The sequence below is a fragment of the Polyodon spathula genome, chromosome 44 (genome assembly GCF_017654505.1).
Source record: "Polyodon spathula isolate WHYD16114869_AA chromosome 44, ASM1765450v1, whole genome shotgun sequence".
In the NCBI taxonomy this organism is placed as follows: domain Eukaryota; kingdom Metazoa; phylum Chordata; class Actinopteri; order Acipenseriformes; family Polyodontidae; genus Polyodon; species Polyodon spathula.
The window spans coordinates 2,936,285-2,952,116 of NC_054577.1; the positions used below are offsets into that span (position 1 = coordinate 2,936,285).

The following is a 15,832-nucleotide window of genomic DNA, read 5'->3' on the forward strand; positions in this document are numbered from 1 at the left end:
CAGTGTTCTGTCACTGAATTTTCAACGTTCAGCAGTGACGGACGTGGACTACGTCAATATAACTAACGCCACTTAAAAAAAAAAAAAAAAAAAAAGGTATATTTTTCGTACTCTAAGAAAAAGTTCAACTCTGTAGCCGTGGCGACCAGCCCCGCTCACATGACGTCCACGAAGAACTCGCTGGGGTTTCCCATGGCGAGGTGAAAGGACTCCCGGCTGGCTGTGAGCTCTGGAGGGACAGAGGCCAGGTCCCGGACAGGAGGGGCCCCCGGAGGACCTCCTGAAGCTGGGGGCAGCATGCCGGGGTGGGGGTGAGGCTGAGGCAGCATCATGACCATCATGGGGTTGTAGGACAGGGGGATCCCCGGAGGCCCGTAGGAAAGGTGGGAGCGCTGGGAGTGCTGGGAGTGCTGGGAACGCTGAGTGTGGTGGGAGTGGTGAGAGTGGTGGGAGTGTTCGCTCCCCGCCACAGAGGCGTGGTCTCTCCGCAGGCTGCTCCGAGTCGAGTATTCAGATTCGCTCCCGCTGCCGGAGCGAGAGTCCGCCCCGGCCCCGCCTCCCGACTTCTCGTCCCGCCCATTGCCCTTCCCCCCGCGTCTCCGCTCCCCCTCGCTGCGCGTCGAGCCACTGCTGCGACTTCCTGTGAGAGAGGAGACAGGAGAGAGAGAGAACACGAGAACTTGTTAACAAATCGCACACTGCGCTGCCATGGTTTTCAAAACACTAAGTGAATTTTCAGGTAAACTTTAAAACACTCGTCTCAGTTTCTTCTAGTTTCAGCAACACTGATGAAGGCACTAGAGCCCAAACGCTGCTCTGCTTGACACTGTCTCTTCTAACTTCATCTCAATTACACTGATAAAGGCAGTACCTGGTTTGTCCATGTTTCACAGAACCTCACTGGCTCGTGAGGGGAACTAGTGAAACGACAGGAGGTCTGAAGAGATTAAAAGGGGACGGTGGCTCTGGCCTCCTCTTACCTTCGCTGTGCTGGCTCCCAGTGCTGCCCGGTCTGTAGCTGTAACTGGCGAGCTCGTGGTAGGGAGGGGGCTGGCTGGAGTAGGGGTGCGGGTACTGGTAGGGGAAGGTGTGCATCATGGGCCAGGGGGTGGCTCCGGGGAGCGGGAGGGGGGCCAGCGTGTCCTGGTCCGATGCACCACTGGAGCCATCGTTATCATTCAGAGACAGGTTGGCGATGTCTGCAAGGAGGAGAGAAAAAGGGCTAACAAACAGAACAAAACACTGAACTTCTCTAACCAAGGCATGCAACCAACCCTGCACACAATCCTGGGGTCTGAGATCTATCCCCAATTACTACTTTAAATGACGGAGCCCCGAGTTAAAATGCATGAACATGAACGTTGCTAATTCTTACTACTAGCAAGGGAGAACAATTAAGCGTTCGTTAAAATCACAGCTGTTACATGACTAGAACTTCTAGACAGCTGGGGGGAGAGGGGGGAGCACAGGCCAGTGGACCGGGGGCGGCGAGGGGGTGGGGAACGACACGTACAGTTCTCGCAGTCGCTGAAATCTCCAAAGATGTAGTAGCACTGCTCAGAGAAGGTGATCTTGTTGACGGTGTGCCGGATGAAGCCAGCCTTCAGGAGGTTGCTGGCGTACTTGCGTGACTCCCGACGGTCCTGGAAACCATCCACGTGGTGATACAGCCACTCGACCACGTCAGAGCCTACAGTACAGAGAGAGAGGAGGGTTAGAGATACAGATCAGAGCCTACAGTACAGACAGAGAGGAGGGTTAGAGATACAGATACAGCTCGACCACGTCAGAGCCTACAGTACAGAGAGAGAGGAGGGTTAGAGATACAGATACAGCCACTCGACCACGTCAGAGCCTACAGTACAGAGAGAGAGGAGGGTTAGAGATACAGATACAGCCACTCGACCACGTCAGAGCCTACAGTACAGAGAGAGAGGAGGGTTAGAGATACAGATACAGCCACTCGACCACGTCAGAGCCTACAGTACAGAGAGAGAGGAGGGTTAGAGATACAGATACAGCCACTCGACCACGTCAGAGCCTACAGTACAGAGAGAGAGGAGGGTTAGAGATACAGATACAGCCACTCTACCACGTCAGAGCCTACAGTACAGAGAGAGAGGAGGGTTAGAGATACAGATACAGCCACTCTAGAGAGAGTACAGAGAGAGAGGAGGGTTAGAGATACAGATACAGCCACTCTACCACGTCAGAGCCTACAGTACAGAGAGAGAGGAGGGTTAGAGATACAGATACAGCCACTCTACCACGTCAGAGCCTACAGTACAGAGAGAGAGGAGGGTTAGAGATACAGATACAGCCACTCGACCACGTCAGAGCCTACAGTACAGAGAGAGAGGAGGGTTAGAGATACAGATACAGCCACTCGACCACGTCAGAGCCTACAGTACAGAGAGAGAGGAGGGTTAGAGATACAGATACAGCCACTCTACCACGTCAGAGCCTACAGTACAGAGAGAGAGGAGGGTTAGAGATACAGATACAGCCACCCCACGTCACCTACCCCCCACCCCCACGTCAGAGCCTACAGTACAGAGAGAGAGGAGGGTTAGAGATACAGATACAGCCACCCGACCACGTCAGAGCCTACAGCGTTCGGTATGGTGATCTTCAGCCACATCCTGTCTCGAACCTCCAATCCGGACTCCGCGGAGGCCATCGCCTTGGCAACGGAGGCCATGTCCGAGTGGAGAGAGAGGTTGAAGTCGTCAAAACCTGCAGGAGACATCACAAAAACACGTCACACACACAGAGTGATATTTTACTGACATTACACTTGCCCTTCAAATAACTTAGAAACAGCAACGCTAACAAAGCTTGCAAGCAGATTCCAGATGTTTTAAAGTTATAAATTACATATATTAATATTTGGTTATAAATGAGTAAACGCCATCAAGCAAGAAGTGATGGAGAACGACTTCAAACCAGAGCAATTACCAATAAACCTGAACACAGATACCTTTAACAGTGAAATCCAGCACGAGATACAGAATGACTGCCAGGAGCAATCTGCAATACTGTCTGATGCTTTTTCAGCACGATAGGGATAGAGTCAGTAATGTCATGATGCTTACACAGACCAGGGGTCAAACTTACATTTGTTCTCAGCTGGGCACCCCAGCTTGTACTCAGAGAGGCCTGTATTGAATAAAATGGAGACTCAGTATTTGGGTAGAAAATGAATTCTCTCCCTCCTCCCCCAGCATTGCACAATCTACTAAAGACCATCACTCTTCAATAGATGCGTCCACACGCTTCCCACCACCCTATAGAAGGAACTCCCTCAGCTTCATAGAGTCCAGTGAAAGCTGCTGAATAATGTTCCCTTGTTAACATATTGAATTGCACCCCCTCTATATAGAATGAACTGATTCAGCTTCATAGTCCAATGGAAGCTGCTGAATAATGTTCCCTTGTTAACATATTGAATTGCACCCCCTCTATATAGAATGAACTCCCTCAGCTTCATAGAGTCCAGTGAAAGCTGCTGAATAATGTTCCCTTGTTAACATATTGAATTGCACCCCCTCTATATAGAATGAACTCCCTCAGCTTCATAGAGTCCAGTGAAAGCTGCTGAATAATGTTCCCTTGTTAACAGATTGAATTCCACAGACAGAGAGAGAGAGCGAGAGACACACAGGAGAGAGAGAGAGCGAGAGACACACAGGCGAGAGAGAGAGAGCGAGAGACACACAGGAGAGAGAGAGCGCGAGAGACAGAGAGAGCGCGAGAGACACACAGGAGAGAGAGACACACTCACGTTCAGTCTCGGTCACGGAGCTGCTGGAGGTGATGGTGCTGAGAGAGGAGCTCCCAGGGTAGGGGGGGTAAGCTCCGGTCAGAGCCACAGAATGAGACACCCAGGCAGCTGGGTCGATGGGGCGGATCGGCTCGTCTGTGAGGGGAGAGGACAGGGAGGTTAACAGCGTGCAACACTGCAGAGATCACGCTCTGCCAACGCAGCGCTAACTCAAAGGGCCAATGGCACTGGCTAGAATCCGTTTCCCCCTCTCCTCCCCTCCCCTCCCCAACCCCCTGGACAGGAACCCAGGCCTGCAGAGGAAGGCAGCTCAGAGAGGCTAACGGATGAGGCTGTGGCGCCCCCTGGTGTTTGTAAGAAGGAACAGCTCTTACTCCTGGGCAGGGTGAAGTAGCCCTGGGGGGATGGATCCCAGCACTTGGCCACTGTTAGGATGATCGGTCTGAAAGAGAAACATTCCCAGTCACTTTCTACCACCAAGGTGAAAATCTACCGAAACCAAAAAGCAAGGGTCGCTCACAATTCATTCTACAAATTACAATCTAACAGCTTAATGCTTAACGTTCTGCAGGACCATTTCAGACACTAGCCTAGTTTTCAATCCACTGTTTTTAAAAGCGGTCTCGTTTTCCAGTAAGATTCGAACAAACTGAAATCGATCCGCAATTTAGAAACGTTTTTTCTGCTATGAATTTTGTAATCTTCTGTGGTAGGAGCAAATGTTTCTGCCTTGTCATTGTAGATGTAACTGGCTGCATCCCAGTTCGTATTCTAGCAGCGTTATTATTCTAAACGGCATCCCAGTTCGTATTCTAGCAGCGTTATTATTCTACACGGCATCCCAGTTCGTATTCTAGCAGCGTTATTATTATACACAGCATCCCAGTTCATATTCTAGCAGCGTTATTATTCTACACGGCATCCCAGTTCGTATTCTAGCAGTGTTATTATTATACACAGCATCCCAGTTCATATTCTAGCAGCGTTATTATTATACACAGCATCCCAGTTCATATTCTAGCAGTGTTATTATTCTACACGGCATCCCAGTTCGCATTCTAGCAGCGTTATTATTATACACTGCATCCCAGTTCATATTCTAGCAGTGTTATTATTATACACAGCATCCCAGTTCATATTCTAGCAGTGTTATTATTTGCACTGACTGTACACTACACTGTGTTTCAATATGAAGCTTGCATTGTAACTCTGCGCTGCCCTGCGACACCCGCGTGAGTCTCCTGGGATAAAAACGTCTGCCTAATAAACAGAAGTCTTTTTCAACGTCTTCGTTTGAAGACACTGGAGACTTTTAGGTCGAAATTTTAGCATTACCTATTCTATTCTGTGGAGTGTTTAATACAATGGATGCGATCTCTTATTACAACAGAAGTTTCTTCAGTGCGAGCCGGTAGATCACTTATAAACGAGACAATCTACACATAGCTTAGTAGCAGCTCAGACTGAGAACACAGAGACAGGATACTGACCCGGGCTTGTGTACGATTTCCCTCAGGACTCGGACCGCGTCGTCATTGCTCATGTTCTCAAAATTAATGTCGTTCACCTGTTGAGGGGGGAGTTGGGTTAGTCTAAGGACATACAAGCCAAGGTTGCGAAATTGGGGATACAAAATTGAGGAGAAAACCGGGTTAAAAAATTGTCGACAACTAAATCTATATAATTTTTTTTTTTTTTTTTAAATCTCTTAAATCTTAAAAAAAACGACGTCTTAAATCCAAAAATTCTAGGCGATGCAAAACATTTTGCCCACAGCTGCAGAAGGGCAGTTCTGTGTGTGCAGCAAATATCAAAGAAGAGATCTGGAATGCTTTGAAAGAGCTGACCTCTCAAGCACGCCCCCTTCTCAATACTCACCTCCACCTGTCTCTCCCCCCGCTTTGCTTGATAAACGTTCTCTAGTATGTTTGTACCCGTGATCGCTGCTGGGTAGAACAGACACAGTCAACGTGATCGCGTGTGCAGCGATCTCCGTTCATTTTTATAAACTGCAATTACTCCAGATTCACTGCAACTGAACAATGAGGGTCTGATAATCTGAATAACTTGAAGTGCTGAAGAATGTCCTGACCAAGTTTCATCCCCATTGGAGAAGCGTGTGTGTGTGTCAGCGTGTGTGTGTCAGTGTGTGTGCGCGCGTGCTGCACAGCCCCGGGGGGCGGGGGGGGGTGTCTCACCTGCAGCAGCATGTCCCCGGGTTCGATCCGCCCGTCCGCAGCCACGGCCCCCCCCTTCATGATGGAGCCGATGTAGATCCCGCCATCGCCCCGTTCGTTACTCTGTCCCACGATGCTGATCCCCAGGAAGTTGTACTTCTCTGAAGAGCAACGAAACAAAAAACAGCTTCTCAGTGACAGTCAGGAACAACCATGAGCTACATAGACTGCAGAGCCTCGTAGAAACCACGATCCACACACACACACAGAGAGCCTAGTCTGAATCCATGCGCCACACACAGACTCCAGAGCCTCATCTATAGCCACAAGCTTTCCGCAGAAAACCACAAAGCGGCGTGCGATTCCATATGTTAATGTTGCTCAGCAGGTTTCAATAGACTTTACGAAGCACAAGGGGTTCATTCTATATAGAGGGTGACGCAAAACTTCTGGCCTGCAGGACCATGTGTGACACACAGCTGCCTTCACATACCCCCAGGTCTTCAATCGCTTTTTCATTTGTGATCAAACTCTTCTCTGGACTTACAAGTACCAGTCACCAGCATTTGAAGGCTTTTATGAGAGAGAACGTTTGGGGTTTTTACCTGCAGCATGAGTGGGGGGGTAGCCACTGGGGGGCATCGGACTGCAGAAATCACCGCTTTCCACAGTCAGTGTTTTGGGTTGATCTGTCATCTAAGATCATGTGGTAAGGTAACCAGACTAAGTCTACAAGAAATCTCCTTGGCGTTTGGTTTTGCAGGCTATAAAGAATTCTTGACTGGTAAACGCTGCAAGATGTTCTCTGTAGCACTTGTCTGTCCGAGGGACTTGTTCACACACAGCTGTGCAACTCACCCATGTTGAGGGTCACTGTGATGATGTTCAGGGACATGGTCGAGTCAGTGACACTGCTGAAGGAAGAGGTCTGAAAGAGACCGGGAGCACACAGACGGTTAAAAAAAAAAAATCAGAAAAACATCCAAAACGTGCAAACCAACACTGCCGCCAGATTTAAAAGCACTGCAGTTAACAAATACATTTCAACATCGCTTCAGCTGCTCTGGTCTCCAGGCTGGGTGCAGCAGGGTGTGGGTGTGTGTGGTTCCCAGGCTGGGTGCAGCAGGGTGTGGGTGTGTCTGGTTCCCAGGCTGGGTGCAGCAGGGTGTGGGTGTGTCTGGTCCCCAGGCTGGGTGCAGCAGGGTGTGGGTGTGTCTGGTTCCCAGGCTGGGTGCAGCAGGGTGTGGGTGTGTCTGGTCCCCAGGCTGGGTGCAGCAGGGTGTGGGTGTGTCTGGTCCCCAGGCTGGGTGCAGCAGGGTGTGGGTGTGTCTGGTCCCCAGGCTGGGTGCAGCAGGGTGTGGGTGTGTCTGGTCCCCAGGCTGGGTGCAGCAGGGTGTGGGTGTGTCTGGTCCCCAGGCTGGGTGCAGCAGGGTGTGGGTGTGTCTCCTACCCTCTCCAGTCTCGGGGGTCTCTGCTTCCTGCGACGCCGGTGTCTCTTTAGCAGTCTGGAGGCGCTGCTCTGCTCCGTGGAGCTGCTGAACCTGCAGGACACACAGAGGAGGGACTGGAGGGGAGCGCCAAAGAATAGAGCCCAGCAAGAAACTCACACTCAATCCACAAACCTGTCAACTGGACAGGCGCACCAAGGAACAAGCTACAAGAAACTCGCATTCAAACCACGAAGGAGACCTAATCAACATCTTAAAGAGGGTCAGGTCAATTCCCAGTTGGAATGGGGGGGGGAGGGGTTAGGGTTAGGTCAGCAGTGTCACTCACCACACCCCCAAAGCACTAGTCCCTCTCCAACCACATCCCCAAAGCACTAGCCACTCCCCAACCACACCCCCAAAGCCAGAGCCACTCCCCCAAAGCCCTAGCCCCTCCCCCAGCCTCACCTGCTCATGGTGTCGTCCTCGTCGGAGTCACAGAAGCTGGTGGTCTCGATCTCGCTGCTCATCACCGTGCTCGCGCTCTCATAGCCAGCTAGGTGGCGCTCTAACCTGCTCTGTCCGTTCAGCCGAGGACCCCCTGCACAGTCAGCACACACACACTCTCACTGCAGCACACTGAAACGCTATTGCACTACATAAAAGATCTACAGTATGTTCACAGTTTAATTATGTCTCAGTCCTAAAATCCTAGGCGACGCCAAACTTTTGGCCAGAGCTGTAGTGTTGAGCTTGGGGAAGACAGTCTGAGATGAATGATAATGAGGGTCTAAAACCAGCTGTTAATTTATCAGGCAAAGCTCCAAACATGCAATTCTGCTCTGCAAGGCTTATACATGTTTACAAAAGCCATCTGTCTCGGTCTATGTTGCAATCTCACAGACTCGGTGACTCTACAACATGAAATAATACTGGACTACTACCATGGCTTCTGTTAGACACAGGCGATATCGTTTTATAGTTCTTTGATAACATGTTAAACAAAAGATCTAAATTGTGTTCATGTCTCAAGCCTATGATTCTAGCTCGAGCGCTGACTCACCGTGCTGTTCGTGACTCTCCCTCCTGCGCGGCCTCTCTCGGCGAGACGAGACCACCGACTCGGTTTCCGTCTGGTCATCGAGATTCTCCAGACTGCCCGCGACATTCGGACTGCCCAAAAAAAAAAAAAAAGAACACACGCACGCACGCGTGTGAAATTTGTACGCAAAATTCTTACCCAGTCACGGGCGACACAAAAACAGGTAGCTCACTTTCCTATTGAACGAAATTCTCTAAACATATAGATCGGTATTTCACAGTGCAGTTTCTGCGGGGTCTACTTTCAGATTACTTAATTTCACGTCTTATTGCGTTCAGCGACCAATTTTTTTGAAGACATGGAGAAAGACGTCTTGTCTAAGTTTCTCCTTGCATGCATTTCTTTCAGCGTTCCTCATTTTTGAACGACTGAGTGTTTAGTGGCTCAATCCATCTCTGTATTGGCGTTCTGATGCATTCCTGTTGACTCACTGGAAAGAGGGGGGTCTGGAGTCTCCGATCCCCCTGGTACGCTCCGCAGGGGGGGGTGGCAGGGGGGGAGGAGGCGGAGAGGGGTCCGCTCTGATCTCCACTGGAGGGGCCACAGCTTCTGCACAGGGGCTGTCCGAGGAAACAAGCTGAGAGACAGAGTGGGTGAGGAAGAGAGATCCGATACGGGAGTCCCCTCACTAATACAGACCCCCCCCCCCCCCCCCCCCCCCCCCCCCCCCCCCCCCCCCCCCACCCCCCCACCCCCCCCCCCCCCCCCCCCCCACCCCCCCCGTTTAGTGTGACACTAGAGCACTGTGAATGGAGCGATCCAAAGTGAGAGAGGAGGGAGGAGAAACTGAAAAAACAAAACCACAAAACACTCTTATAATGACACCAAAAAACAGGACAAAACCAAAACAAGTAGCTTTCAGAAATACTGCAATAAATGCAAGACGTGGGAGACATTTACAACTCTGAACTGTACCAAACAGAAAACAAAAGTACATCAGAATATATTCCAGTCTGAGAGCTTGTTTCTGTCCTGTGTGTGCGTGTACTGTAAATCACACAATAAAAAAGGAATGTTAGTTATATAAATCCCTCGCCACGCTGTAAAATAAATAACTATCCACACAAACTAACATTACTACTTGTGCAATGTGACAATAACTACTGAAATACATCCCAGATTCTAGTCCCACATTCTGATAACTCATCGTAATGGGGTATATTTTTCCCTAGATATAACCAGAAGGGCATGCAAAATGAACACTTGAAAATGTCCGTAACACAGTTCTCAGATCGAGTAGAATTTCAGAGACAGCACGCGTGCAGGTTGCAAGACGTGGTTTAGACTCTCACCCAGGACACGACCCTCCCGTTGAAGCAGGGAAGCTTGGAGCCATCGTCAGAAATCTCTTCCTTCACAACTCTGGAAAGAGAGGGCAGCGTTAGCAGGCATCCAGTCACGCAGCCGATGCTGAATCACACTGGGATCCTTCGAGACCCGACTTGACAAACTTTCGAATGAAACCTGCTCAACAACGTTCACATATTGAAACACACACCCCTTTGTAGTTTTCCAGATACTTAACGAAAAACTAAAATTGAAATACAGTCTATGGCTTCCAGCAGACTTTTGCTATTTGAGTTTCTTTGATTACATGATGTTAAAAATAATTCCGGGCGACACAAAACCTTTGACCAGAGCTGCAGCTGTCTCAAGCTGGATTACAAAGACCTCCCTACGGACTCTTTCTCAAACACGTGCTGTGGGATCTCCAGTGCCAGACTGCTGGTGCCTGTGTTCTAGTCCGGCAGCAGTAGCTGTACCGGTCGCTGTCTCCAGCGCTGTCTTTAGTTTGGCGCAGAGAGGGGCACATTACTTACCACGCCACAAACCACAAACAAAGAGGTTTACAGAAAGCAATTGTCCTTTCAATGGAAAGTTTCTCTTGCTGTTCGATGGGGTTTGTCATCAGAGTGGTTCTGTTGCTTAGTTTTATAAAAAGTGCAAGAAACATGCGATTTTTCCTTGGCAGTATCCCGTGTTGCCTGTATAGCAACAACATAGTTTACATGTTTTTTAATTAAGAGGAGAATTTCAATCTCCTCTTAATTTCCAGCTGCGTCCTCCGATCCCGGTTTCTGTGCTTAAAAGCACTGGTTAGGATTAACTCCTTTCAAAATGAAGTAAGACTAAATTTGTACTGTTGGAATGTGAAGTTAATTTCCTTTTATCATTATGAAACATGCCACTGTAGCAGTCTGTCTTTAATTCAGGGGGTGGGATTCAAAACTGCCTTTTCAGCAGCCAGCTCTCCCAGGGCGTGCAGAACAGGATCGAGGGCTGGGATTTCTTAGCCCAGGCTGCAATTCCCAAACAGGAAGAGAATTCCTAAACATGGGAAACAGGGAAAACCCCGCTCAAACTCCTGGCTCCTGAAATATATCATATGTATTTGAAGGGGGGGGGGTTATTCAGAATGAGTAAAATGAGCAGAAATGAGCCCCCCCCAAACAGGTTAACGAATCCGAGAATCGTGACGTTTAGCAATCCTCCAACAGTCTGACAGAGTCATGGTTCCTCAAACCAAACAAGGCTAGAGAAAGGTTTTGTTCAGATGCAAACGGTGCATTAGTTACAGGAATGGTTAGAGGCTGGACAGCTCTGGATAAAAGTGTCGCATCCCCTAGAATTGAAGGATGGAGACATCATTAAAAAAAAAAATTAAACACACACACACACACAGATTAGATCTTTTATTTATCATGTAATCAAAGAGACCACAAAATGATCTCGCAAAAAGTCTATACCGGAAGCACAGTGGTATTTCATGTTAGATTTCGAAATGTCACATTTTTTCTTGAAGTATCTGGAAAACTACAAAGCTGTGTGGGATTCAATATGTTAACAAGGGAACATTATTCAGCAGCTTTCACTGGACTCTATGAAGCTGAGGGAGTTCATTCTATATAGAGGGGGTGCAATTCAATATGTTAACAAGGGAACATTATTCAGCAGCTTTCACTGGACTCTATGAAGCTGAGGGAGTTCATTCTATATAGAGGGGGTGCAATTCAATATGTTAACAAGGGAACATTATTCAGCAGCTTTCACTGGACTCTATGAAGCTGAGGGAGTTCATTCTATATAGAGGGGGTGCAATTCAATATGTTAACAAGGGAACATTATTCAGCAGCTTTCACTGGACTCTATGAAGCTGAGGGAGTTCATTCTATATAGAGGGGGTGCAATTCAATATGAGAACAAGGGAACATTATTCAGCAGCTTTCACTGGACTCTATGAAGCTGAGTGAGTTCATTCTATATAGAGGGGGTGCAATTCAATATGTTAACAAGGGAACATTATTCAGCAGCTTTCACTGGACTCTATGAAGCTGAGGGAGTTCATTCTATATAGAGGGGGTGCAATTCAATATGTTAACAAGGGAACATTATTCAGCAGCTTTCACTGGACTCTATGAAGCTGAGGGAGTTCATTCTATATAGAGGGGGTGCAATTCAATATGTTAACAAGGGAACATTATTCAGCAGCTTTCACTGGACTCTATGAAGCTGAGGGAGTTCATTCTATATAGAGGGGGTGCAATTCAATATGTTAATATTATTCAGCTGATTTCATATCTAATTACATTTGTCGGAAACATGATTTCTTCGTGTCCATTTGCAGTCGATTTAAGAAAAGCTCGTCAAATCACACCCAAGCAAACCCACTGACCACCACCCCCTCTCTCACGCACTCACAAACACACCTGGAAATTCAGAACGAACAGACCATACAAAGGAACACACACACACACACACACACTAACACCCTTCAGTATGCTTCGCTATACAAATTCTACCACTTGACAGGTCTAGGGATGGAAAGAAAACGCCTGCCGTTTACTCAAAAGCACGATGCATCAGCTGCTTTCGCCAAAGCTGCAACTGTAAATCCTCATTTCAATTTGTATTGAGGAAATCATAAAACCCAACAGGTCATTTTTAAAAGGAAACTATTGGAGGAGGAAAGGGGCTTGGTGTGCACCGCGGTAGCGGGACCTTCTGGCGGTTATCCCAAATAAAAAATGTAGGCTTTTTAACAGACAGAGAGAGAGAGAGAGAGAGAGAGAAGATTTTTGAAAGGCGATCTCGAAGCCTAATCCACTGCAACAAACCCCTTTCAGGATGAAGACGCTATTCAGTTTCCCTGTGCTTAAAAACCAGAATAAAGATATACCCGGCGATAATGAGCTGCTAATGACTCAGAAAGTGAAGCAAGGGAGGAGGGGAGTGGGGGATAGAAGAGGAGGGGAGTGGGGGGAACAAAAAACGCAACACGGAGCGACCCAACTAAAATATTTAACGTGGAAAAACACTCCATCTTTGCTCGTTTCCATCCGCCACCTTGACCCACGCAACTTTTAAAAGCTCGAAGCTGGGCGTGGGAATGGGAAACTGTGATTTATTTACACAGCACAGGGAGTAATGTACATCAAGTCATCGAAACAGTTACATAAAAGACGCATTTTAAAAAGGAGAGACCAATTTTACATATAAATATTACATACAATTCCCTAAAGGGGTAGTAGGACGGAGGAAAATTAAAAAAAGTTATTTTCTGTAGTTAAACAAAATAACTTTGGTTTTGCAATTTATTATATCATATCTATATATATATATATATATATATTATAATTTATATATATATTATATATATCCGTAAATAGAATTTTTTTTTAAAAAATCCATATTTGTAAACACACAAAAGTTTAACATTTCTGCTGACATTTATAACTGGAAAGATACATTTTTTTTAAAAATATCTAGGGTTTACTTTAAGGGCAAAATGACTGTTTTGAGTGGCGGTGTTGCAACGAGACTATCCTCCAAGCCAGCTCTACAAGCAGTCAGCATGCAAAAAAAAAAAAAAAAAAAAACACACAACTTTAAAATAAATATAAATATTAACACATTAACAAACCCTTGCGGGGGGGGGGAAAGTGCTCGCTTGAACATTTGCAAACAGGTTTAATCGTGCATTACTCCTTTCCACAAACTTACCCAAAATCCTGGTCCATAGACTTGAAAAAGAACTTGTAGTTCGGTTTGTTTAAAACTTGTTTAAAATCTAGCAAAGTGATTTTCTCGGCTGGGATCGCAATCTTTACCAGATAAGGCGTTTCTTCTTCGTCAATGTGATATATTACCTTCGTTTCCGCCATTTTCCAATGCTTTGCAAGCGATCGGGACGCACGCCGAGCTCTTTCCTTGACCGATAGTTAGATTTATATTTCTATTATATATAGCTTTTTTTGGGGGGGGGTGGATTTACGAAGGAGCGAGAGAAAAAAAACTCTCAAAACTTTCTAACAACAACAAAAAAAATTCTTTAGCAGCCAACGCGGCGTCTGACGTCAGGTGGGGCTCCCCTTGCGTCGGTCCGTGCGTGCCCCCCTTCCAGCGTGCCGATTAGTTTTTGTGGGAGCCACCCCCCCCAAAAAAAAGTCCCCTCTCCCTCTTTGCGGCGCTCCAACCAGATCAAACTTCTCTAATCGGCTGGTCCCATTCAAATCAATGCCGGGCTATGTATTAATGCAGATGCATGAGGGCAGTTTCAATCCCACTTATAAAGTGAGCATCGTCTTTATACAATAAGATATTTAAATACGGGACACGGCTCATAATGATAAACAACATAGTTTATTAAAAGACAGACGCGAAGGGAAACTGACGCTAAAATTAACAACGGCGCGCAAACATCCACACACCGCACTCCAGAATCGGAGATGTATTTATTGCACGCTTCTCTGTGCAAATGTGTGTTAACAATGCACAGGCAATTGGTGCTTTTCATAGCTGGAGCAATGCATTTGGATATATTTTGCAATGTGTGTTTTATATACATATTAAGATTATCCTTTTAAAAGTACATTAGAGTAGGCTCTGAGAGAGAGAGAGAGAGAGAGAGAGAGAGAGAGAGGAGTAATCGTGCAAACACATTTTTTTTTTTTTTTTAATAAATCTAAAACAAGGTTCGTTTCTGTCAACACTTGGGTTGCACAGCGTTGAAGGGAGCCCGCAATAATGTTGCAAGAGAGAACAAGAAATAAGGGCACGTTATCGAAAGCTTAATTTAAACGAGGGCCAGTTATATTGTCAAAGCCTCGCTAAGCACTTCTTGAAACGGGGACCAGCGAGAATGTTGTGGAACTGTAACACAGTTACACCAAGCACCGCTTTAAGCAAATCATCTGACAGCAGAGACATTAAACTACATGAAAACATCTGCTTGACTCCTCAGTACACAGCAAACGCAAGAGGAGCGTCCTTGTGACAGTTATAACACAAAACCAGCGCTGTTCTGCACATCTGGAATACTACAGCTCCAGATGTTCTATACTGCGTCTCCTCAGCCTGGGTCTGACCCGGCCCGCATTGCATAAAAAGGGGAACCGTGCGTGGGCTGTTCAATGCTGGCAAATATTCCAGCTGAGATAACGCAGCGAGGGATGGTCACAGCACCACGAACCAAAGCTGGGAGAGAGAGTTCATTACATATACAAAGCAACGTGTAATATAATCAGGGTGAAAACAGCACAGATCTAGCGTCATAACTACCATCCCCATCGGCATGGCTGTAAATTCAAACTGAGAGCAATCAGTATGTGAACATTAATGACCATGACGTGACAGTATTGAATAGTATAGAATAAGAAATAATGAAATGCATCGTGACATACCCTTCACTCCACACACTGCAGGAGGACAAACATCCCCTCACCCCTCTCTGTGTGAAGAAGAGTCTCCTTCAGCAACATGGCTAGGGAACCCATTCCATCCCCTCACCACTCTCTGTGTGAAGAAGACTCTCCTTCAGCAACATGACTAGGGAACCCATTCCATCCCCTCACCGCTCTCTGTGTGAAGAAGAGTCTCCTTCAGCAACATGACTAGGTAACCCATTCCATCCCCTCACCGCTCTCTGTGTGAAGAAGAGTCTCCTTCAGCAACATGACTAGGTAACCCATTCCATCCCCTCACCACTCTCTGTGTGAAGAAGAGTCTCCTTCAGCAACATGACTAGGGAACCCATTCCATCCCCTCACCACTCTCTGTGTGAAGAAGAGTCTCCTTCAACATGACTAGGTAACCCATTCCATCCCCTCACCACTCTCTGTGTGAAGAAGAGTCTCCTTCAACATGACTAGGGAACCCATTCCATCCCCTCACCACTCTTTGTGTGAAGAAGAGTCTCCTTCAACAACATGACTAGGTAACCCATTCCATCCCCTCACCACTCTTTGTGTGAAGAAGAGTCTCCTTCAGCAACATGACTAGGTAACCCATTCCATCCCCTCACCGCTCTCTGTGTGAAGAAGTGTCTCCTTCAGCAACATGACTA

General features: G+C 47.1%; 1 protein-coding gene across 1 annotated transcript in view; it reads right to left on the reverse strand.

Annotated features, from left to right (window-relative positions):
- LOC121305697 (segment polarity protein dishevelled homolog DVL-2-like) overlaps positions 1–15,277 on the reverse strand; it is a 15,544-nt gene extending 267 nt beyond the window's left edge. Inside the window, exons 1-15 of the mRNA XM_041237396.1 lie at positions 13,492–15,277; positions 9,783–9,852; positions 8,922–9,067; positions 8,452–8,561; positions 7,857–7,989; positions 7,412–7,502; positions 6,820–6,889; positions 5,983–6,122; positions 5,275–5,351; positions 4,159–4,226; positions 3,785–3,919; positions 2,608–2,736; positions 1,514–1,690; positions 981–1,199; positions 1–640 (exon numbers count right to left, since the gene is read on the reverse strand). The exon at positions 1–640 is cut by the window's left edge and continues 267 nt beyond it. Of these exons, the coding sequence (XP_041093330.1) occupies positions 156–640; positions 981–1,199; positions 1,514–1,690; positions 2,608–2,736; positions 3,785–3,919; positions 4,159–4,226; positions 5,275–5,351; positions 5,983–6,122; positions 6,820–6,889; positions 7,412–7,502; positions 7,857–7,989; positions 8,452–8,561; positions 8,922–9,067; positions 9,783–9,852; positions 13,492–13,652 (2,211 nt within the window). The 5' untranslated portion in view covers positions 13,653–15,277 and the 3' untranslated portion in view covers positions 1–155. The remainder of the gene's footprint in view (positions 641–980; positions 1,200–1,513; positions 1,691–2,607; positions 2,737–3,784; positions 3,920–4,158; positions 4,227–5,274; positions 5,352–5,982; positions 6,123–6,819; positions 6,890–7,411; positions 7,503–7,856; positions 7,990–8,451; positions 8,562–8,921; positions 9,068–9,782; positions 9,853–13,491) is intronic.
- Between the last annotated feature and the right edge of the window lie 555 nt (positions 15,278–15,832).